The following is a 21,747-nucleotide window of genomic DNA, read 5'->3' on the forward strand; positions in this document are numbered from 1 at the left end:
TATATTTATATTAAATAAATAAATATGTATCCCCATGTTGTTTTCCTGCTCCTAGTCTCTGGCCCTGACGGTCGGCAAGAGTTTCACATAGCCTCCATGGACCAGAACACTGTCTTAAAGCCCCAAGATGCATTTAATAAGAGTTCATGCAAATCTCATTCTTAGTTAAAAAAAAAAAAAAATAGGTTGCCTAAGGGCAATTAAAGGCTCAGGATGGTATCAAGTCTTCTAATGAAAGCTGAAGACTTTGGCTGATCAACAGTTTAGTATGCGCACAACAGTGGAATGCAGATTTTTAAAACAGTACAAAAACCTTAGTTTGCATTAGAAGGAACACTGTCAGTCTTCTGGGAGGTAACTGTGTCCCTCTGGGCTGGACAGGATGTCACCTTTGGGGGTATGGTGTTCAGTTTCAGGTACACATTCAGGCATATTGAAAAACTACGCTGTCTAGGAGGCACAGGTAAGCTGAATAAAGCTCTAGAAACCAAGTTATTCAAAGAATGACTTGAGGAACTGAGGCCTTTGTTGGTTGGTGGAAGGATGGCTTCGTGGCAGTACAACAGCCATCTTCAAACATGTGAAGGGCTCTTACATGAAAGGGACATTAGTCTTGGTTTATGTCTCTCCAAAGGGTAGCTTAAGTTCAGCAGAATACAAGAATGTTCACTCCAGGTTCTTTCGTAACCCTGGAAAGAACCTTCTAACGTCTAGAGCTTTCTAACCCGAGCAGTCCAACAACAGGACAGGCCACGGTTGAGAAATGAACACTTCCATCATAGAACAGAAAAATCCTGTTGGGGGTTGGTGGTCAAAAAGCGAACGTATAATTACCCAGCCCTCGCGCTCCCTTTTGGGAATGAGCAGGGGAGGGATAACAACTTAGGTTATTTAACTACCCAATATTTTCTTAAGTCCTGGATATGACTATAATTTTCGACCTGAAGTTTTGTCCCTTTGTGGAAAGAGAAGAAAACCTGTTAAGGAAAACAGATCTAACCCTAAAAACCCAGAGGTCCATGGAGTAGAAGACTGCAATCTGGATCCTCAGCCCAGAGCCTATCGCAGACCTGGAAGCTGTACAGTCAGCAAGCCCGTGGCCAGGCACTGGGATTTCCCGGAACCCAAACGTACATTTTTGTTTGTTGGTTGTCCTTTCCTTTTTGTTGCTTTACGCATTTTCTTGGTAACCTGGTAAATATTCATTTTTAGGAAACAAAAATGAAAAACAATATCCTTCATCTGCCTAAAGGTTTTCTCTGCCTGATCAAAGGTAAGCATTAAGTTGTTCTCTGTCGACCAAAGTCGTGGACAGCAGGCTGAGTTCCGCTGTGAGCGTGGTGAGTTTCAGGAACTGGATTCTGGTAGTCAGAACTCAGGGAACACATGTACAGAAGCAACCCCGGACCCCGGCATCCTTTCCCTTCCTTTGAACGTCACTGTCCTGAGTTAGTGATTGCTTCTTGCCAGGAACACGGAGCAGGAGAGACCTGTTGGTTGGGAGCCCGCGCTAACGGAGCACTCCATTCTCTGCTAGCCCTGGAGTTTGAGCTTTTGCCCCCTCTTCTTTTCTCAGTTGTTCTAGCTCGCTGATCCTTTTTCTTTCTTCACTCTTCTTCTCTTTTCTCCTCTGCCCCTAACTCTTTACTGTCCCAGAACAGAGAAAAGTTGAGCAGGAGGATGTAGAGAGAGAGGGAGACAAAGGAGAGCAGAGACGATGGTCGCTCCAGGCAGAACAGAGGTCTCGGAGGGAATGCAGGTGAGGCAAGGATGGACCCAAGAAAAGGGGGAAGGAGAGAGAATGAAGGCAGGAAAAGAGGAAGAATGCAGAGCAAGGGGAAGAAAGAAGGCTGAGGAGGAAGGAAACTGACAGAAGCAGGACGAAGCGATCTGAGAACCGAGCCCTTGGCGGCTTGTATGCAAGCATGGGAAATGATAAGTGGGTTATCTCCTGGAAACAAGACTGTTTGTATATTATATTCCTTTTATTTTCAAAAGGAATTGAAGGAGATCAAAGACCCAGATACACTTGGAGCATTCAAAGAGCAAGGACAGCAAAGAAAGGAAGGGGCAAACCAGGTCGGAAACTGGGGAAACCATCCCAGTTGAGCCCACACGTTTTCTAGCCCGGAACTCCAAGAGCCAGACCAGATGAAGGACCCTGAAGGACACGCCAACCCCAGGTTCGTTTCACTGTCCTTTCTCATAAGAGACTCTCAATAAAAACTGAAGAGACAGTGCAGGATCATAATGTCAGAAAGATATTTCTTTCTCAAGCTCCTAGTTTCTAGTCTTAGTAACTTTAAATTCTTTTTTTGAATAACTTTTAAATTGGATACAATTTCAAACTTACAGACATGTTGCAAGAACATCACAACGAACTCTCATTTACCCAAATTCTCCAATTATGGACATTTTACCATGTTTGTTTTATCATTTTCACCTCTCTCTCTCTCTCTCTCTCTCCCCTTCTCTCCCTCCTTCCCTCTATTTTTTCTTGAACTATTTGTAAGTATGTTGCAAACACTGATGCCCATTCACTTCTAAATACACATGAAACTATTCTGGTGGGAAATTGGAATAATAACAGTGTAGCTTTGTGGCTTTCACTAATACCAGACTATATGGAAAGCGCTTAGTGGGGCACTGAGGTTGGGAGGGGAGGAGGGCTAAGTAAATGGTCTTAAGCCACATTGATTTAGTAAGTGGCCATTTTCTTGGCTTTATTTAGGTCAGTAAAATTAGCAAAATCTCCCAGAGCAGCTTCTCCCTATGCTTTACATGGAATTAAAAAAAAAAAAAATTGTTCACATCAAATTAAAAAAAAAAAAAAGAAAGGGGAGATGGCTTTGGTCGGTAACACTCCTGGCCCCAGCGGCCTCGTCTACGAGCTCTGGGCCGCCACTACTGAATACAAGCGCAGAGAACCAGAGGCTCACCGCCAGTGCGCACAGTGCTTTGTCCATCCCAGAGCACGCTGGAGATGTTTTTCACATCTGTGAAATGAGACTTGTCTTATTAATCAGGGCATAATTATAAATGGCAGCCCCTGTGTTTATATTAATGCATAAAACAACGCCAGCGCGTCCCACAAATGATCACTTCTTAGATTAGATGAAAGAGGAAAGATCTAGCTCCGTGCTTCTTAGCCCAGGAGGGAGGAAGCAGAAACAAGTCAGGGAGGGCACAGGGGTTTGCTATTACCCCCTAAGACTCCTCAAGGCCCAGCACGTGATTTGTAGCTTCCTACTGCTCCTCCCTCCGTATGCTCAGGCGCCCGGGGCACTGCGTGTATCTCCTGATTGCTGTTTCTCTGCCTGCTAGCGTGGGTCTGATGACTGATTCTTGCGCCTCCCGTACGTCAAAGACTTGCCAGAGACAGTTGCTTGTACTCCACTCTCCTCTCAGTGCGTGTGCATAGGTGTGTTTGGGGGGGGGGGTTGGAAGAGCACGGTGTTCAGCCACAAAATTGACATCATGCTGGGGGATTATGCCAGAGGGAAAGCCCGTCAAGAAAACCGACGTCTAGCCTGATGACGTAAGGGCTGACTCTCCCGGCTATTGGCTCCAGGTGTAATGCGTCTATCTGATTTGCTGATTTAAAATGACGATGAGGGGCGCCTGGGTGGCGCAGTTGTTGGGCGTCTGCCTTGGGCTCAGGGCGTGATCCCGGCGTTCTGAGATCGAGCCCCACATCAGGCTCCTCTGCTGGAGGCCTGCTTCTTCCTCTCCCACTCCCTCTGCTTGTGTTCCCTCTTGCTGGCTGTCTCTCTCTGTCAAATAAATAAATAAAATCTTTAAAAAAAAATAAAATTAAATTACGATGAAATGGGCGCTTGGGTGACTCAGTCCGTTAAGCATCTGAGTCTTGATTTCAGCTCAGGTCCTGATCTCAGGGTCATGAGATCGAGCCCCGTCTGTTTGTCCCTCTCCCTACCTCTCTGCTCCCCTACCCCAAATAAATAAATAAAATCTAAAAAAATAAAAATAAAAATGATGATAATAGGTTCGGGGTATCCTTCAACCCAAAAGGGAGTGATGGACAGAAGTGAGATACATGAGCACCGAGGAGGCTTCTATCTTCGGCTTCCTAGCATGTTCTCTCTGCCCCCATCCCTCTTTTTCTGATATCAGACCTAGACCGTGGCCTGATGCTGGCCTGGCGTGTCAGAGTCCTTCCAGGGTCTTGTATAATGACCTTGGAAGAGAGATACTCTCTTTTTCTTGGGGTGGTTCATTTGGGGCTGCTCACGGCCAGCTTTCCCAGCACATAAGGAGAGTCTCCAGAACAAAGCCCAAGCAGAGACCAGCATAACAGAGATTGAGGAGAGCAGCCCAGAGCCTTCCATCTTGTAAGGTACCACAGTTATCCTTCCCAGCACATGAGCCAGTGCATTCCTGTTCTGCTTAAACAAGCTTAAGCTGGATTTCTGTTCTTTGAATCAATATAATATAAGGTATTTTAAATCTCCACTTTAAACTCTCTCTCTAGCTTAGCTGTTCTTTTGAAAGTTATTTGCACCACACAATTCAAGTTTGGGATTTGGGAGGGCGAAATTCCCACATCCTGTGCTATTGACTGAAAGGAGATCCCAGGGCCTTAAACACTACTGGCTTTGGTCGAGAAGTTGTGTTGATAACTAAAGAGCCTGGTGTGGGGTCTCCCTGGAGGGAGGGCCCTGCTTTGAGCTGGGTCAGGGGTCCCCACTGGCCACCTAGGATTTACCCTATGTCTCCATCAAGTACCAGATGGGTCCTCCAATGGAGGTCTACACCACAAAGTCTGAGAGAAGCTGAGACCTGCCAATTCAGCAAATTACCATAGCCAGTCACTTGGCTTTGTCATGATCCATAAGGACCTGTCCTTTTGACAGCACGGGCCCAAATGGTTACTCCGCATGTCCTAGAACAAGAGCTGAGCCCAACGTACCATTGCTTGGAGGATATGTTTACACTATTCTCTCTGGCAAGAAGGCATACATCTAGTTTATCTAAAAACCACACAACATTATTCAGGAATTATTAACAAGAGGTCTTGGGAAAAGCCTTGGGTTATATTTTTGAAAACAGTAATTTGCTTGGTTTAAAGGCAACCCCTATTTGCTCTGTTCCCGATAGAGATACTGGGACAGAGCTTTCAGGAATGTGGACAGCTCAGAATTGGCATAAGCCCGTGGACAATTCCCGTCTCTTAAATTAAAGCCTACTGAGAGATTGACGTGTGCAGCTGTCTTGAACAGAATCATCAGGCAAGGGTCTTGCTAAAGCTGGACGTGGTAAGGTTATGACACTCATTTCAAAGGTTGTGTAGGCCAGCGCAGCTCTGGGAGACCGACGCTTATTTACCCAGTCGCTCAAGAACAACTTCATCGTGGATGGCAGTGCCCCCTTACAGGGCATGAAATCATTTTCAGGGAACCTCTCAAACACTACTGAATGGAGACTTCTACAAAAAGCATTTTCTTATCAGGTCAGATTGGTTATTGTTGGTTTCAGTCTCTCACAAGGTCTGATTTTCAGATACCTCTTTAGGCTTCTTTAACATCGAACCACGTATTTCAAGGTCAGCTATGAGGCGTAGTACACAGGCCTCTCTCATCCGATTTTACTGCAAAGGCGATCCCACTATTTCTTCTTTGTGGGCCTCAGAGCCCTCACTTCTGTAAACAAAAACAACTATTAAAAAAAAAAATTCTCCCAGCTGATTTTTTTTTTTTTAAGGCAGGAAGGAAAGACGGCATTTGTGCTTTTACCATCTGAGGATTTCCCTCCACATAAACGTGTATGATGGATCTGGAATGGGACTCGGGGTTCGAATTCTGGCTTCACCTCTTGATAGCTGGTAAGAGGTGGGAAGGGGAGAAATCCATCAAGCATTTCAATCACTTCCTTGAAAAGAAGAATCATTTAAGATTATATATATATTTTTTAATTTTTACTTTTATATTTAATTTTTAAAATTTTTCCTTTTTAGAGAGGGAGAAAGACAGGGGTGGAGGGGCAGAGGGAGAGAGAGAGAGAATTTTAAGCAGGCTCCACGCCCAGTGCGGAGTCCACATGGGGCTCAATCTCACAACCCTGAGATCATGACCTCAGCGGAAATCAAGAGTCTGAGGCTTAAGAGACTGAGCCACCCACGCGCCCCAAGATTATACTGTATGACTGGAATTGTATTATTGCAGTGTGTGTGATCTTGGTTAAGTCACATAACCTCTCCGAACACCAGTTTCCACATCTGTAAACTGAGAAGCAACAGAACAATAGAGATTCCCAGCGTGGGTAATACTCAAAGCGCAGAGTTGTCGTGTGGTAAACGCCCAACTTTTATATTGACACTTGAGGATCCCAGAGGCGCGGGGATACAAGCCCACCCTGGTCAACTACCATACATCCCACCCTTCCCCGGGCTCGCCCTTTCCCCAGTCTTACGGAGAAGACTTTTCTCCCCAGGGTCTTGAAAATGCTTTGTACCAGCCAGTAAGGAAGGGCGCAGCCGGCCGGGGACGCTACCGGGGCCCCGAGCACCTCCAGCTTCCCCTTCGAAGGAAGCGTCCCCCTCTCGCGTTCACAGCGCCCAGATCCGCCTCCCGATAGCGTGGTCGGGGCGTCCGCCTCCCCGGCCAGCCGGGGTGCGGCCGTGCGTGCGCCGCCGAGGGTGGTGGCGGCCGGTACCCCGCCCTGGGCCTCCGCCCCCCCGCCTCGGCGTGTCAGGTGCCGTGAGAAGCGCCCAAGGATATGACCAGAGCCCAAGACTTTCCAGAAGCCGCGCACGCAAAGCCCTGCTCCGCACGCAAGGGGGAGGGACAGCAGAGGAAACTTCAACCCGATAAAATTGGTAGGCGCGAAGAGAACGGCCTCCTGCTCCTCCTCCCCCTCGTCCCTCCCTCCGGGATCATCAGAGCGCCCTCCCTCCGCCCCGCGCCCCGCGTTTGCCCTAGCTTGGCTCTGGGCTCTGTGCCGAGGGTCCCGGACGCGGCCAGCGCGACCCGCCGCGGGGCAGTGGGCGGCGCCACCTGGGGGTTGCGAAGCGGGAAACCTCGCGACCAGCTGCGCCCGGCCGGCGCTGGCCTTTGTGTGCCCAGCACCGCCGGGCTTGGGGTCTGGGAGCGGCGTCTTTCCAGGATTCTTTATCTCGCTGCACGAGGTGGAAGGAGAACTTTGCGCGCCAAAGGGCCTCATCCAAGGGGTATATGTGTTTGCAAGAAAGTTACAATAAAATAAAACAACTAGGGACGCTGTAAAGGCACAACCGGGCATTCCGCGTTCCCAAACGGACAGGTTCCCTCTCTCGGCCCGGGCGGCCACGGATCCCGAGCGGGTTTGTCTCGGGGAACGGAGCTCAGTCACCGAGAGGGGAGGGGGCTCGTGCGCTCCGGGCGGGGGGCGCGCTCCCACGGAGAGCGCCACGGGATGGGCAGGTTCTGTTCCCAGGGCGCTTCCGGGAAACTGCGGCTTCGATGGGGAGGGACTGATTAAGAGTGGTTTTCCGGCGAACGGGAAGTTCACACCGCAGCTTCTAGCAAAGCCGCCAGCCGCTGCGCCAAGGCCGTCGGGAGAATCGCCGCCGCCTCGCGTGACCGCGGGAGCACGGCGACCGTGGTCCGGGTCTGAGCCACTCGAACTGCCCCGGCGCCCCGCCCCCCTCAAGCCCCGCCTCGCCAGGTTCCGCCGTCTCCTCCTACGCAGACCTTAAAAGCCAGGCGGGATGGCGCGTTTTGACTCTGGAGTGACTGTGTGCAAACGGGCCACGCCTCTGCGACACCAGCTGTCAGAGACGCGCGGGGGTCCTGAGAGCTGGGAACTGACTGCACTCGTTGACCCCCAGTCTCAGGCCGCACCCTGTGAGAAAACCCCCGCTTTGCCGAGGCCCCAGGTATAGCGGGGCTCGGCAAAGGAGGCACCCTTCTCGGTCCCCATCCCAATCCCAGCGCCCCTGGCTCGGACGACGCCCAGAGGCTCCAAAGTGGGTGCTCAAGCTCCCAGAGCAGCAGGTGTCCGGGCGAGGCCTCCAAGTTCCTGGAGACGTCTTGCCCTCCACAAAGGCCCCAGCCCGGTTTCGGAGCCGTCCGTCCCGCGCCGCTGGAAACCGCGCCACCTCGCAGGTCAGTCTTTCCCCGGAGCCGCCTTCTCGCGGCCTTGAGTTGCGGGGGGGGGGGGGGGGGGCCGGGGTGGTAGACACTGAGAAGGAATTGAGCGCCTCCGTCTTGATGCCCTCCGGGTTGTCCCCGAATTGCTGGAACCGTTACGCAGCTGGGGATTGAGGTGGGGACCGAGAGTGCGGGTCACAGAGAGGTGGAGACACGCTCTTTGCCTTCTCCTTCGGGGAATGGGTTTGGGATGGGAAGAAGCGTCCTCTGCTGCTTCCCCAGTGAGCCCGCCCTACCCTGCCCTGTCCTACGCGCGACCTCCTCCCTTCCCACCGGCGCACTGTAGCCGGACGCCAGGCGTAGGGGCGTGGGGCGCCAGCTCCCTTCTCGGCACACCTGAGCGTCACGCCTTCGCCCTTCTCTCTCCAGCATGGCCACCAGCCTCGGTCCCGACGCTCCCCTGCAGCCCAGTGCGCTGTCGTCCCAGCAGACCACGCTCCTGCTGCTCCTTTCGGTGCTGGCCGCGGTGCACGTGGGCCAGTGGCTGCTGCGGCAGCAGCGGCGGCAGCGGGGGTCGGCGCCACCGGGCCCTTTCGCTTGGCCGCTGATCGGAAACGCGGCGGCGATGGGCCCCGCGCCGCACCTCTCGTTCGCGCGCCTGGCGCGGCGCTACGGCGACGTCTTCCAGATCCGCCTGGGCAACTGCCCGGTGGTGGTGCTGAACGGCGAGCGCGCCATCCGCCAGGCGCTGGTGCAGCAGGGCGCCGCCTTCGCCGACCGGCCGCGCTTCGCTTCCTTTCGCTGGGTGTCCGGTGGCCGCAGCCTGGCTTTCGGCCAGTACTCCCAGCAGTGGAAGGTGCAGCGGCGCGCGGCGCAGAGCACCATGCGGGCCTTCTCCACGCGCCAGCCGCGCAGCCGGCGCGTCCTCGAGGGCCACGTGCTGGGCGAGGCGCGGGAGCTGGTGGCGCTGCTGGTGCGCGGTAGCGCGGGCGGCGCCTTCCTCGACCCGCGGCCGCTGACCGTGGTGGCCGTGGCCAACGTCATGAGCGCCGTGTGCTTCGGCTGCCGCTACAGCCACGACGACGCCGAGTTCCGCGAGCTGCTCAGCCACAACGAGGAGTTCGGGCGCACGGTGGGCGCGGGCAGCTTGGTGGACGTGCTGCCCTGGCTGCAGCGCTTCCCCAACCCCGTGCGCACAGCCTTCCGCGAGTTCCAGCAGCTCAACCGCAACTTCAGCAACTTCGTCCTCGACAAGTTCCTGCGGCACCGCGAAAGCCTGCAGCCCGGGGCCGGCCCCCGCGACATGATGGACGCCTTCATCCTCTCGGCGGGAACGGAGGCGGCGGAGGGCTCAGACGACGGCGGCGCGCGGCTGGACCTGGAGTACGTGCCGGCCACTATCACCGATATCTTCGGCGCCAGCCAGGACACGCTCTCCACCGCGCTGCAGTGGCTGCTCGTCCTTTTCACCAGGTAAAGCCTCCAGGAGGTGTGGGCCGGGCCTGCCTTTCCTCCCCTGTAAAAGGCGGGGTAGGACTAGAATATGCTGAGGTCGCGACGAACGCCCAGGGTTGGGGGTTCGGCGCCAGGTCCCCACCTCTCAAAAGCCCAGCTCGGGAAGGAAGGCAGCGTGCGGGCGGAGACCGCGCGCGCCCCCTACCCAGCCGGGCCCGGACCGCCAGCGTCTTTGATCTTGGCGTTCGCTACCTCTCCAAGTGGGGACAAATTTGTGAGAACCCCCTGAAAGGCAAGATCTTTTAAGTGTCCGCAGGTCAGCCCCGATCTCTGCCTCCTTGGCACAGCAGAAGCAGAATTGGCACGGGTCCGAAAGAAAGGGTAACGGGAAATACGTTAAACAAACACAGCCGCTAATCGGCTCGGCCAGTCCGGGAGCAGCTCAGAGGCCGCCCAGCCCCGGCGCTGCAATCCAGCCGCGCGTCCGGGCTTTGTTCCCGGGCAGAGGGAGCGCTCGGCGGCGCTTACTCGGCGCGGAAGCTTTAGGAAGGCGGCCAGAAACTAGCTGGTTGCGCTGGGTTTACGAAGCGGCCGCGCTAGTTGTGTCGGAAGTGTCCGGGTAACAAACCGGAGAAGCAGTCACTTTCACGGAGCGCAGAGCGGCGTCTCGAAAGGCAAACCGGGTATCCAGGAGGGGTCTGCGGACGGACTTTTCTGGTCCCCGGGCCCGGCTCGGTTGCCAAACTGGTCGGCAGTGTCCACCTGGATTACGGTCGCAGAGCTCAAGGAAGCTCCGCACGCAGGAAGCAAACGGATTGCTGGGAGAGGGTTTATTAGAAAATAAAAAAAATTCACACAGGACATGCTCTTGCTAAAAGATTAAACCACTGTTGATCTGAAATTTAGATTTAACAGAGCAGCCTGTTTTTGTCTGGCAACCCTGCTCCAGGGGCAGATGTCTCCTTCAAGGCACATCTTGGTTGCTTTGGAAGACCTGAAGCCCTGGTTGGGCCATTTCTTGGCGCGGAAGGCAGCGGTGGGGGTTACTGAATTTGCTGGCAATCCAGAAATTGGAAGGCAAAGACTGCTTTGCTTCTTATTAGAATCCTGCAACCTATATGCCCTGAGATCCTCTGCAACTACTTTTATAGATTGAATTTTTTGTATATTTAACTGCTTTTCAGTACTAAGAGCACAGAAACACATGCGCAATGAGCAGAAATCAGACACAAAGAAGTCAGTAAGAGATCAGAAAGAAGACATCCCCAAATGAGATCAATAGGCCCTTTGCATCCCACCATATCATCTTTTGAAACTGCCTTTTTTTTTTTAAATCAGAAACTGAATTGGGCAGCAAAAGTAAATAAAACAATTTTGGAGTCACTTTCAATTCAATATTGCTGATGAATACGTTTTTCTTATTTTTAGTGAAAAGACAGTATGATGGAGGTTGGCAAATCACATTTATGTTTACTCTCTGGCCTTTCATGAACAAGTTTGCAGACCCTAAAGTATGATACTCATGAAGCAATTTTTAGATCATCCATAATTTCATACCATACATGCTTAAATTTTTTTCAGAGATGCAATAATTATTTACTTTTTTTTAACTTCTGACATTTTCACTTATTGTAATGGACATTTGCCTGTCTTTTAAACTTTATTTTGGTGATTTTTGATGGCTCCCTAGTATTTTTGTCATAATAGCACCCTTATACATGATCACTTCTTGTAATGTTGTCGATTTCATTTTCAAAATTTCGGCTATCGTTGTAGTTACATATTTTTGTACCTGTTGTTTCCTGCACATATATTTCTAGGCATGGATTACTGGGTTTAAAAAGAGTGGGGGGGAGTTACCCTTCTGCATCTTGCTTTGTACTCAGATTTTGTTTTCCAAAAGGACAAACTATTTGTATTACCAACAGCGAATAAGCATTACAGTTTGTACCGTTCTCTCTTGAACATTGGGAATTTCCTTTTATTTTTTATTTTTTTAAAGATTTTATTTATTTATTTGACAGAGAGAGAGACAGCCAGCAAGAGAGGGAACACAAGCAGGGGGAGTGGGAGAGGTAGAAGCAGGCTCCCAGCGGAGGGGCCTGATGCCGGGCTGGGGCTCCATCCCAGAACGCTGGGATCATGCCCTGAGCCAAAGGCAGACGCTTAATGACTGAGCCACCCAGGCGCCCCTGGGAATTTCCTTTTAAATTTAAATTGAGAAGAAGTGTAGCTTTATCTATCAGGATAAAGTTTGTGTAGGGTGAGAGCAGTGTATGTGCTAGAATTATCCTGGGACATGAGTGGGGAAAAAGGATTCATTTTGGGGGCTGCTTTTTTACTTTTGTGGGCCTGGGCACTTAGGCCTCTGTAGACGGTGTACCCCGTAAGAGATTTTTAATGACATTTTATTGCTACATTGGAGTAAAGATAAATATGTTAAAATTACATATTAAAATATTTTCTTTGACCTAACAGTTCTATTTTTCTTGTTCTGATTTTGAATGAAATGAAAACATTTTCATGGGCCCCTGAAAAGTTTTGTGGGTCCTTCGCACTGTCTGCTGTGCCTCATGGAGAAGTTGTCTTTGTCTGTTAGGAGCTTCTTCAGGCTAGACACCTTAAGACTGTTTTCAACTTATGGTGGGAAGGAGAACATCAGCCGTGTGAGGCTTATAACAGGAAACGTAACTATTAATTTATCCATCCGGTAATTTAGTGAAAATTAGGAAGCTGGGATTCTTTTCTCTTTGGGGCCTGGCAGTGTTAGTTCAGCCAGTGATTCAGATAAAGAAAGTGGAATTAAATGGTCCTGTGCTTTCCAGATGAGAGGAGAATTCATTTGCCTCACTTATTTTCTCCTTCTAACAACCCGACAGGTATCCTGAAGTGCAGGCTCGGGTCCAAGCCGAACTGGATAGGGTCGTGGGTCGAGCCCGGCTCCCCTGCCTGGACGACCAGCCCCACCTGCCCTACGTCATGGCCTTTCTGTATGAAGCCATGCGCTTCTCCAGCTTCGTGCCCGTCACCATTCCTCATGCCACCACCACCCACGCCTCTGTCCTGGGCTACCACATTCCCAAGGACACGGTGGTTTTTGTTAACCAGTGGTCTGTGAATCATGACCCGGCGAAGTGGCCTAACCCGGAGCGCTTTGACCCGGGCCGGTTCTTGGACAAAGACGGCTTCATCGACAAGGACCTGGCCAGCGGCGTGATGATTTTTTCGGTGGGCAAACGGCGGTGCATCGGGGAAGAGCTTTCCAAGATGCAGCTGTTTCTCTTCACTTCCATCCTGGCTCACCAGTGCAATTTCAAGGCCAATCCCGACGAACCCTCGAAGATGGATTTTAATTACGGTCTGACCATTAAACCCAAGTCATTCAGAATCAACGTCACTCTCCGCGAGTCCATGGAGCTCCTCGACGGCGCTGTCCAGAAGTTACGGGCCGAGGAGGACTGCCAGTGAGAAGCCAGAAGCAAGTTCAAGCTGCAGAAGTACTCAAGAGTGGGGGGTGGGGGGTAGACTTTTCTAGCGCCTCTGGGCCCCTTTCTCAATTCGCCTCTAAAGTGAACAGAAACCCACCGACGGGCAGACGAAGTGCCGCCCGCGTGTCAGAGGAGCGCTGGGCGGAGAGGGGGCGCCTGGGCGGGTTCGCAGCCCAGGAACTAAAGGGTCCCGGAATTCCGACACAATATCGAGCGCTCGTTACGGGCTCTCGGGGAGCATCCTCGGGAGCTGGAACCCGCATGCGCGCAATGACCTAACGGAGAAGAGGCCCCGCAGCCCGGCCTTCGCGGGCGGCGTCCAAGACGGACGCTCCGGCGCCGAGTCTGCTCCGCAGAAAACCGTAGTAAGCGAAGTTCCAGAATGTTTTGTTGAATACGCAGAGGCAAATAATTTCCGTGTGAGACATGGGATGGAGGGGGAAAGGGAAAAGGGTCCAGACCAGAAATCCCCCTCGCACCTCTTCAATCAAAAATAGTTGAGGTCGGCTGGGTTTGTCTCTTTGCCTACTGATAGGCTTTCTCTTTTTTGCCTAAATCATAAAGTCATTTGCATACAAAGAAATTAATAGTGGTTGATTCAGTGATTATAGGAGGCTTCAATGATTTATTATGAATTTTAAAGTGTAAGTTGTTGAAATGTAAAAAACTCCAGGCCGAAGTCATACCTCTATTGTTGCCAAAGTACAGAATTTCAATGATGAGAAGAAAAAAAAAAAAAAGATTTACCAGCCCGGCTAAGGTTTATATTATATGATCATAATGCACTGATTTCAGTAAGTCTCATAGGTTAAAAAAAGTCACCAAATACTATTCAATATATTTACATAGATAGTTATTCATAACCAGTATGTATGTTATTGGACTATTATATAGTATTAGTTATTTTGGTTAAGATAAGTTTGAATAATGTACGTCTTTCCAAAAGAAAGACAAATTAAAAAGTACAATTCAACCAGTTAGGGCTCAAATACGTGAAATGAGCCTATTTTGACATCATGGAAACCAAATGAAAGCAAAGTCCATTCTCTCATCTGTAACTTGAATGAGAACTGAAAAATCTCAAAATTGGATCTCCAAGATGTGTTTCTTATTACTTTACAACATATTTTCTAAAATTACATTCATAATCTAGAATCTTCTTGTGAAATCGATGTAGTTAATATAATTCCAAACTCTTGGCATGCTTAAATTTTAATTAAATTTTAAAGCCATTAAAATTTAGCTCAACGATAACTTTTTATTGTTGAGTTCAGTTGAAGTTACTGGAAATCTGTCCATTAGTCTGTGCAAGGCAGAGAAATTTAACCCGTGTCTGCCTGATGAATAGGGAAAAATGCAATGAATTATCTAGATGTTGTCTTTATTAGAGAACCAGGGTGGGGGGGGGAATTCCCATCATAATAGGCCTAGTTTCTTAAATGATTTTTTAAAAATAGCATTCATGTCTGTGTTTTGGAAAGTCAGAATCAGAAGGTAGTGTTGGGAGGCTGTTTTGAAGATTACATCACATTTCATGGGAGCTGATCAGGTGAGACATGCTGTTCAGGAAGGCTGCCCCGTGAGCACTTTGGTAACTGAAAACATGAAGCCTGAACAAAATACGTATGTTCCGCTTACGTAAAGAGCCAGAAAACCTTTAAAACAAACCCAAAACAAATGGAAGATGGTGAAAGTTCAAAGTGAAGGTTGGAGCTTTGACTTGCGTTGCTGTGAACTTGCAGGAAGGTAGCCCATGTTCTGAAGGTTTACTGCTTCTTACATTCTATTAAGGTTTTTGGAATCTTTTAATCAGAATTACAAAGGGAGGAGTGTCTGGCTGTGCGAAGGGTGGTGAGAAAAAAAGTGAAAAAGGAAAAGGAAGAAATATGGTTAGGCCTTTCCCCACGCATTCCAAATTAGTTCATCTGAAGCACGAAATTTGGAATATGAACACTTAGAAAAAAGATGTTTCATGGACCGCCTTTAAATCCCAAGTAGACTAAAAAAAAAAAAACACGTCTACAACACAGATCTATTTTGCAATTTGGAATTCTTTTATTAATAGACATTTCATATAATTTTAATCAATAAAATCTCATCGCTCTACCTCTTGAGTATGGAGAACTGTGCCGGTATTTTTAAAGGCACTAAAACCAGCTATAGACATAAGGCTTACTCACTACATTAAAATTTTTTTTGTCACACAGCTATTCCAAAACGTGATTACCCCCCACCCCTAGGCAGGGCCGAGACAGTGATTTTAGGCTGCCCTAGCCCGCTTACTCTGAGACGTGTGTGGTACCAAGAGTAATCACGTACCAATCTGGATGCCTCATTAAGCCAACCAAGTGCAGATGTGCTAGGATCTGTTGGTACGGACGCAGGCTCAGTCCGTCTGGGACTTCTGGCGATGGAGAAGCTATGCTACGTAGGAGGAAGTGAGGTGGGCTCTTGGAGGCTACCTGGCTTATTTAAATACAACTAGGTTATTCTCTATTTTATACTCTAGTTAAAGGAGAGAAAGCAAAACCAAAAAGAAACAAATACAACTAACCAAACTTGGAGGCTACAATAATCTGGCTACTGGTTTAATCAGAAAATCTTATTTTATTCCTTCCAGAGAAAGAATGTATTCGCTGGTCACTAGTGTAGTCAGAATATCAACTCCAGGTTACTGTGATAGTTAAAGTATATTATTTCTTAAATGCTTCCTTGATATACCGAAGCTTTGACTTTGCAAGAAGATCACTTTTTTCCCAAACAAAAAGACGTCTCAGGTGTGTTTTGTGGGTTATCTGAAGGCTTTCTTTTTCCCCCTCCGAAAGCTTTCATGTCTCAGAACTTAGCCTTCACCTGTGAAATGCTATTACGGCCTTAATATTTCCTTGTTAGATCTATATTAGATCAGATAGCTGCATAGCCTTTATATTAATTTGTATGTTTTTAGCTATGACGCACTGTGTGGTACTTTAGTAGATGTTTATAGCTCAACGATAACTTTTTATTTAGCCTTTTCTTATTTTTGTATTTTATCGTGTATGCCTCCAACATGTACAGAGCAGCTGTCATCCTTCGTCGTAACTCAAATACAGCAACACAGCGTTAAAATGTATCTTTGTTTGATATACCAGATGAAAAAATTCTGTATCTGTAATTACCTATAACCGGACACCATTACCAAAGTAATAAAAATCACTTTCATAATCTCGTTATGAAGTTTTACTTTATGTTGTAGCAAATATGCTACATTTTTCCAACATGCATCCATTCTTACTGCATCCATTCATTTCAACTACTACTTATAAGTGCTTGGATTAAAATGTTACATTGTAAACATCTTACTTGGCCATTTGACATTTTAGGCTTTTTGCTTTTTTTTTTTAATAGGCTTTCAGCATTCAGTTTCCTACCAAATTCCTGATCTCTGTATTTTTGAGTTTATAAGAACCAACACAGAGGTTAAATTTCAGTGGCAAATACCTAGCAAAGTGGGAGTTAATTTTTAATTTTGAAAGATAGACTAGATTGAGATTTTTAAGACTCCAGCCTTTCATTTCTGCTTCATCTAAAAACTGCAGGATGCCCTTTCACCCCTCAGCAGCTCACCAGTCCTTTCCCCTAGTATTTCATTCATTCATTTTGTTTCCTTTTGTCATGAAAGCTTTTGTGTGTGTGTGTGTGTGTGTGTGTGTGTGTGTGTTTTGAAAGTTTTTGTCTTCAATTTGGCTGATACACATTTGTTCATTCATTTTTAAGGTACATGTGCCTTAATATATACAATTCATGTCCAATAAAAATAGAAGAGAAAACATTCTGTCACATACTCTGTGGAAATATTTTCTGGGACCTTTTCACTGGGTGAAAGATGTGACTTCCCAGAGCCTCTGCTGGGACCCTCCAGGCTCTCACCGCCCCACCCGCACGGATGGCAGGGTGTGCAATGCCGAGGGCTCTCATTTCTTCCAGACCGAAGCTCCCATTACCGTGAAAACAGGGAAAGAAATTGGGAAGTCAAGTTGCACACAGTGTTACTGATGCCTTGGCTTGACAACGTCATTTCAGCAACTATCAAAGGTATGGCTATAAATTGGTTTAAGAGAAGACCCACTTGTTTTCCGAAGGTGCTAACATAGGATGTTCAGAATGGTCGTAAAGTTTTAGGATGAGTGAAATACATTTTTCCATAGGAGACATTTTAACAAAATTCTAAGTGGGGTCAGGTGTTTGCAAAAATGTCAAGCAGAGTTGAATTCCATCCCATCAATGCACTAAAATGTAAGGCTGGAGGGCAGGGTGGGAAACGGATGTAGCTTTAGACAGAAGACAGGCATGATTGCTGCAAACGCGTAGTTATTTCTCTGACCTTGAAGCCAGTCCATTTTTCTGCGGAAGTCTGCCTGTTGACACTCCTCACTTCGCCTCCGCGACGCATATGCTCTCTGCTCTGCAGTTCTGACCTACAGGCTATAATTCTCAGAGAAGGGAAGAAAAAGAAAAGAATACGTTCAGAAGCAATTATTTGTAATGGGAAAGACTGGAGAAAATCTGGTTTGAATGGGTTTGGGCAAGCTACGGGCAGCAAGGGCTAGAGCCTGGAGCTGCTGCTGACGCTGCCCGGGCTGCGGGGGGAGCGGGGGACGCACAGCCGGCACGTGCTGAGCGCCGACGCCGTTTGAACCGCCAAGCGGAGCAGAGCCGCCCAAGAATTCTGTGCGGGGCGCACTCATGTGGTGTGTCCTACACCGAGAAGTTGGCGGTGGAGAGATGAACTGACGCTCGAGACGTGAACGGACTCCAAAGCCCATTGTCATCCTGCTGTAGTGTCACCTTCCGACCTGGCCGTGTTTGGGGGGACAGTCCAGTCCGTCTGTATTTCAATCTCCACGATCCTTGGGTTTCACAGCCACGCACCTCCTGTGTCTGGGGCACATTGCACACGGCAATCAGGGTGTAGCTGACTTTGTGAAGTGCCGGGAAGACTCACAACACCCCTGTCTCCTGAGAAAAGCACCCTCAACTTCCTTGTTAAAAAGAAAGAATGGAAGGGAGGGAGGGAGGCAGGGAAGGAAGGAAAGGGAGAGAGAAAGAAAGAGAGAGAAAGAAAGAAAAAGAAAGAAGGAAAAAGAAAGTAAGAAAGAGAAAAAAGAGAGAGAGAGAAAGAGAAAGACAGAGAGAAAGAGTCATGCTTTGTTTTACAATCCTAAAACCTCTAGCCTATAATCTGTTTGGGCTAGGGATCCTTGCCCGAGCCAAAGGCCATCCATAGGTAGGACCGGTTGCCTGTGAAGTGGCCTGATTCAAGCATTCTCCTGATGGGGGGGGAACCACAGTGAACATTGGCTCATGTGACGGATCAGAACCTTTCCTGCTCCCGGTGAACCGGAGTAGGGTGAACACACAACATCCGCGGAGAGAGTGCAAAACCAAGGTATGAATGAGACAGGCATGTTGACGGGAAGCCTGCCTTTGAAAGAGCTTCCTGGAGCTACTGGAGCTGGCATTGGACCACCTGAGCTCCCTTTAGGTGATAGAGAGGCTAAATAAACTAACCAGCTAAGTGAGTATTATGCTAAGTAAACAACACAATATTGCACAAATTGCACAATATAGCAGCACAAACCCAACAGCCGCTGAGATCTCTTCGGGTCAGAGCTAAGAGTCACTCCACCAGCCGGGAAAATCTTCTAAGCTCTCTTAAAAATTTTTAATTCTGTTTTTTTATTCCTACCTGCCTTTTTTTGTTTCTCTCCCTCTCTTGGGGCTTGATGGGTACTTTTTGTTCGCGGGTGTTCCAGTAACACTTGTAGTATTGTTTTGTATACATGTGGTTTTGATTTGTGTCGGCGCTCTATCTCATCTCGTTGCTTAGTCTTCTCTCTGTACGGTACTTTCAATATCGTCTAATCCCATGGCTTCTACCCGCTGCCTCATGCTTCCGGGCATTCATCCACATTTTCTCTATCCAAGTCTTGGGGATGGGCACCCAAATGGCCTCCAACTTCATGTGTCCCCAGATAATGCTGCAAGGAGCATTTTTGTACGTGTTCTCTTACGGACCTGTGAGAAGTCCATAATACACGCCATACCCACGATCGGAACTGTCAAGTTAGCAAGGCCGTGTCTACGTGATTTAGGGACAGTAAGCACGTTTTCCAGGATGCCATCAGGCACACTCCCATCAGCCATGTGACGGTCCCTCTACACCTATGTCCCCACCAACACATGGAAATGACCTCATTATTTTTTTTTTTACATGAAATACACTGTTTAGGGAGGTATAATGCATTAAATAGGTTTTTTTTTTTTTAAAGAGATGTCTACCCTCATTTTTCAATATGTCCTGTAGATATATTTGTAGTTCTGTCACATCTCTCTTCGATGCTACGGTCATTAAAAGCAGGCACCAGGTGCCAACAATTTGCTATTGAATGGTGGTTTGCATATGCAATTATGAACGAACAAAGGAGTGAGTTCTGTTGAACCTGCTTGTCAACACGAATGACACCATCTTTCCCCTGACCCCATTCGCAATCCGTGCCCTTGAAATCTGACCTCGGTTTCCTCTCCCTGCTGTACTATTGAGCTTAGTTAAGGTTCTGAGGTCCTCTCTAACTCACGCTGTGGCAAGCAGAAATGCCAGTCCTGGGTTTTCCTCCTGTGGTATGAACAGTGGCTTTCAAACATTTTTTACCATAATCTGCAGGATAAAATACATTTTGCATTATGACTTAGTATGTACCTATGTGTGTGACTGTGTACTTACATACTTATATAAAAATAGCATTTACTGGGGCGTCTGGGTGGCTCAGTCGTTAAGCATCTGCCTTTGGCTCAGGGCGTGATCCCAGGGTCCTGGGATCGAGCCCCACATCGGGCTCCTTGCTCAGCAGGGAGTTTGCTTCTTCCTCCCCCTCTGCCTCTCCCCCTGCTTGTGCTCTTTCTCCTCCTCTCTCGTGTCAAATAAATAAATAAATAAAACCTTTTTAAAAAATAGGATTTACTGTTGTTTTCTGTGATGCAATCTGTTTTCAAATCTATTTTATTACTTTTCATTAAAGATATACTGTAATGAGATACCAGCACAAAGCTTTGATAGAGGTTGAATTAGAAAACAAACACCGAATCATAACAAGCGCTAGAGGTCACTGAAGCTACTAGAGCATTTAAACATCACTGGTGGGGAGCACAACACGGTACGGCGTGATCCAGCAATCCCACTCCTGGATAGTCATCCTACAGAAATGAAAATTCACTCACATAAAAGCTTTACATTAACATTTATAGCAGCTTTATGCATAATCACTGCAAACTGGAAACACCCCAAGTGTGCTTCACAGGTGATTGGCTAAGCAAGCCTTGGGACGTCCACTCAGAGGCGTGACACTCAGCAATAAAAAAGCCATGAACTCAGCTGGTCTGTGCACCCGCCTGGAGGAATCTCGAGGGAGCACCATTGAGTCAAGAAGCCACCCTCGAGTGCTTCTATACTCTCTGAATCCAGTTGTGTGACGGGCTAAAAAGACACAAGTACAGTGATGGAGAGCGCATCACTGGCCGTCAAGGGTCAGGGCTGGCGGGAGGCTGTGACTACAGAACGCGGAGTGTTGGGGAGGTTTCTGACTGCGATAATATAGTTACACAGACCTACACATGTGTTAAAACTTATAAACTGTACATTAAAAGAGGCTGGAAAGTATTTTTGAAGGAGAGTTGGTGCAAACACGCTTCAGGGAAGCTGAAGGGAGGCCGGCCGACAGGACAGCAGCTGCTGGGAGCCAGGGAAGCCCTGAACTCAGAAGGTCAAGTCCAGGTGTGTGAACCAGGCTCCTGGCCTGTGTTGAGCCCTTGTTGGCTGAGGGAACAGGGTGGTAGCAGGCTCGCAGGGCAGAACCAGAAGGTAAGAAGCCAGTGTTTGGGGTGAACAACAGCAGCTAGAAGTCGTGAGTTGGAACCTGCTGCTTGGCACGGCTTAAATTCGATACCGTAAGTGTTAACCGAGGACCTACTGTGTGGCGGGCACTGTTCTGGGCACGGGAGATAGAACGGCGAGGACGACACCTGGCTCTGAGCTCTTGGAGCGGACATTCTAGTGGAGTGAACATGGAGAGAGAAAAGAAAGAAAGAAGACTTCAGTTAGTAGTAAGTGCCCTGTGTTGTAAAAACAATGAAGCAGAGTGGAGAGTGTGTGTGTGTGTGTGTGTGTGTGTGTGTGTGTGCGCTGTTGGGGGACTCTAGAAGGAGCAGTCAGGGAAGCCTTTCTGAAGGAGGTGGCAAGGAGTAGAATTAAGGACAAGCATCCTCTTCCTCCCACCCTTTGTGTAGGAAATAACCGGCATTGAGTTTTCAGAGAATAAATTAGTTACCAAAAAAAAAAAAAAAAGCTGGTTACAACTCATTCAATCGATTCTATGGTCCCTAATGAGTCACAGGCCACAGTCTGAAATAAAATCACCTCAGCGCGCCCAGTGACAGCTGCTGTGGGCAAGCCCGTCGTCAGCCTGGGCGTTTGGTTTTGCCACACGGCGTCGGTCTGGTCCAGCCCGCTCCTGCCTCTGCCTCCAAGCTCCTCCCCGGGAGCACTGAACCAGCTCCGCAGCATCCCCAGCCAGGGGGCCCTCTGCGCACGTATGGATGTTGGCGCTCACGTGCTTGGCAACGGTGCTTCGAAAAACACAAGTTAAAAGGGCCTGTGGATTCTTCAACTTTACAAGCAGCGA

At 48.5% G+C, this 21,747-nt stretch overlaps 2 protein-coding genes across 3 annotated transcripts; one reads left to right on the forward strand and one right to left on the reverse strand.

Moving 5' to 3' along the window:
- Nucleotides 1-1,964: 1,964 nt before the first annotated feature.
- LOC130543117 (uncharacterized) lies at nt 1,965-7,344 on the reverse strand. 2 transcript variants are annotated; one of them, XM_057309031.1, is made up of 4 exons: nt 6,430-7,344; nt 5,754-5,839; nt 5,525-5,660; nt 1,965-3,773 (listed from the first exon to the last, which is right to left on the reverse strand). In XM_057309031.1, coding segments are annotated over exons 1-3 (915 nt in total). In that variant the 5' UTR covers nt 7,258-7,344; the 3' UTR covers nt 1,965-3,773; nt 5,525-5,659. The 2 variants fall into 2 exon arrangements, with proteins under 2 accessions (XP_057165014.1, XP_057165013.1); XM_057309030.1 differs by having other exon boundaries at nt 5,754-5,889.
- LOC113241453 (cytochrome P450 1B1) lies at nt 7,230-16,238 on the forward strand. Its single transcript, XM_026479112.4, has 3 exons — nt 7,230-8,102; nt 8,517-9,560; nt 12,422-16,238. Exons 2-3 carry the CDS (start codon nt 8,518-8,520, stop codon nt 13,008-13,010), a joined length of 1,632 nt encoding a protein of 543 aa, XP_026334897.1. The 5' UTR covers nt 7,230-8,102; nt 8,517; the 3' UTR covers nt 13,011-16,238.
- Nucleotides 16,239-21,747: the final 5,509 nt, after the last annotated feature.

Source organism: Ursus arctos, unplaced genomic scaffold, assembly GCF_023065955.2.
Source record: "Ursus arctos isolate Adak ecotype North America unplaced genomic scaffold, UrsArc2.0 scaffold_8, whole genome shotgun sequence".
Lineage (NCBI taxonomy): Eukaryota > Metazoa > Chordata > Mammalia > Carnivora > Ursidae > Ursus > Ursus arctos.

What these genes read in the sequence shown, in the direction of transcription:
- LOC130543117 (XM_057309030.1), bottom strand. Translation starts at nt 7,257, where the DNA reads ATGCCCGGTTGTGCCTTTACAGCGTCCCTAGTTGTTTTATTTTATTGT. An exon ending in TGGGGAGAAAAGTCTTCTCC is followed by an intron (nt 5,890 to 6,429) that starts GTAAGACTGGGG and finishes CTTCTTTTCAAG; the next exon opens with GAAGTGATTGAAATGCTTGA. An exon ending in TGGAGGGAAATCCTCAGATG is followed by an intron (nt 5,661 to 5,753) that starts GTAAAAGCACAA and finishes TTTTGTTTACAG; the next exon opens with AAGTGAGGGCTCTGAGGCCC.
- LOC113241453 (XM_026479112.4), top strand. Translation starts at nt 8,518, where the DNA reads ATGGCCACCAGCCTCGGTCCCGACGCTCCCCTGCAGCCCAGTGCGCTG. An exon ending in CTGCTCGTCCTTTTCACCAG is followed by an intron (nt 9,561 to 12,421) that starts GTAAAGCCTCCA and finishes ACAACCCGACAG; the next exon opens with GTATCCTGAAGTGCAGGCTC.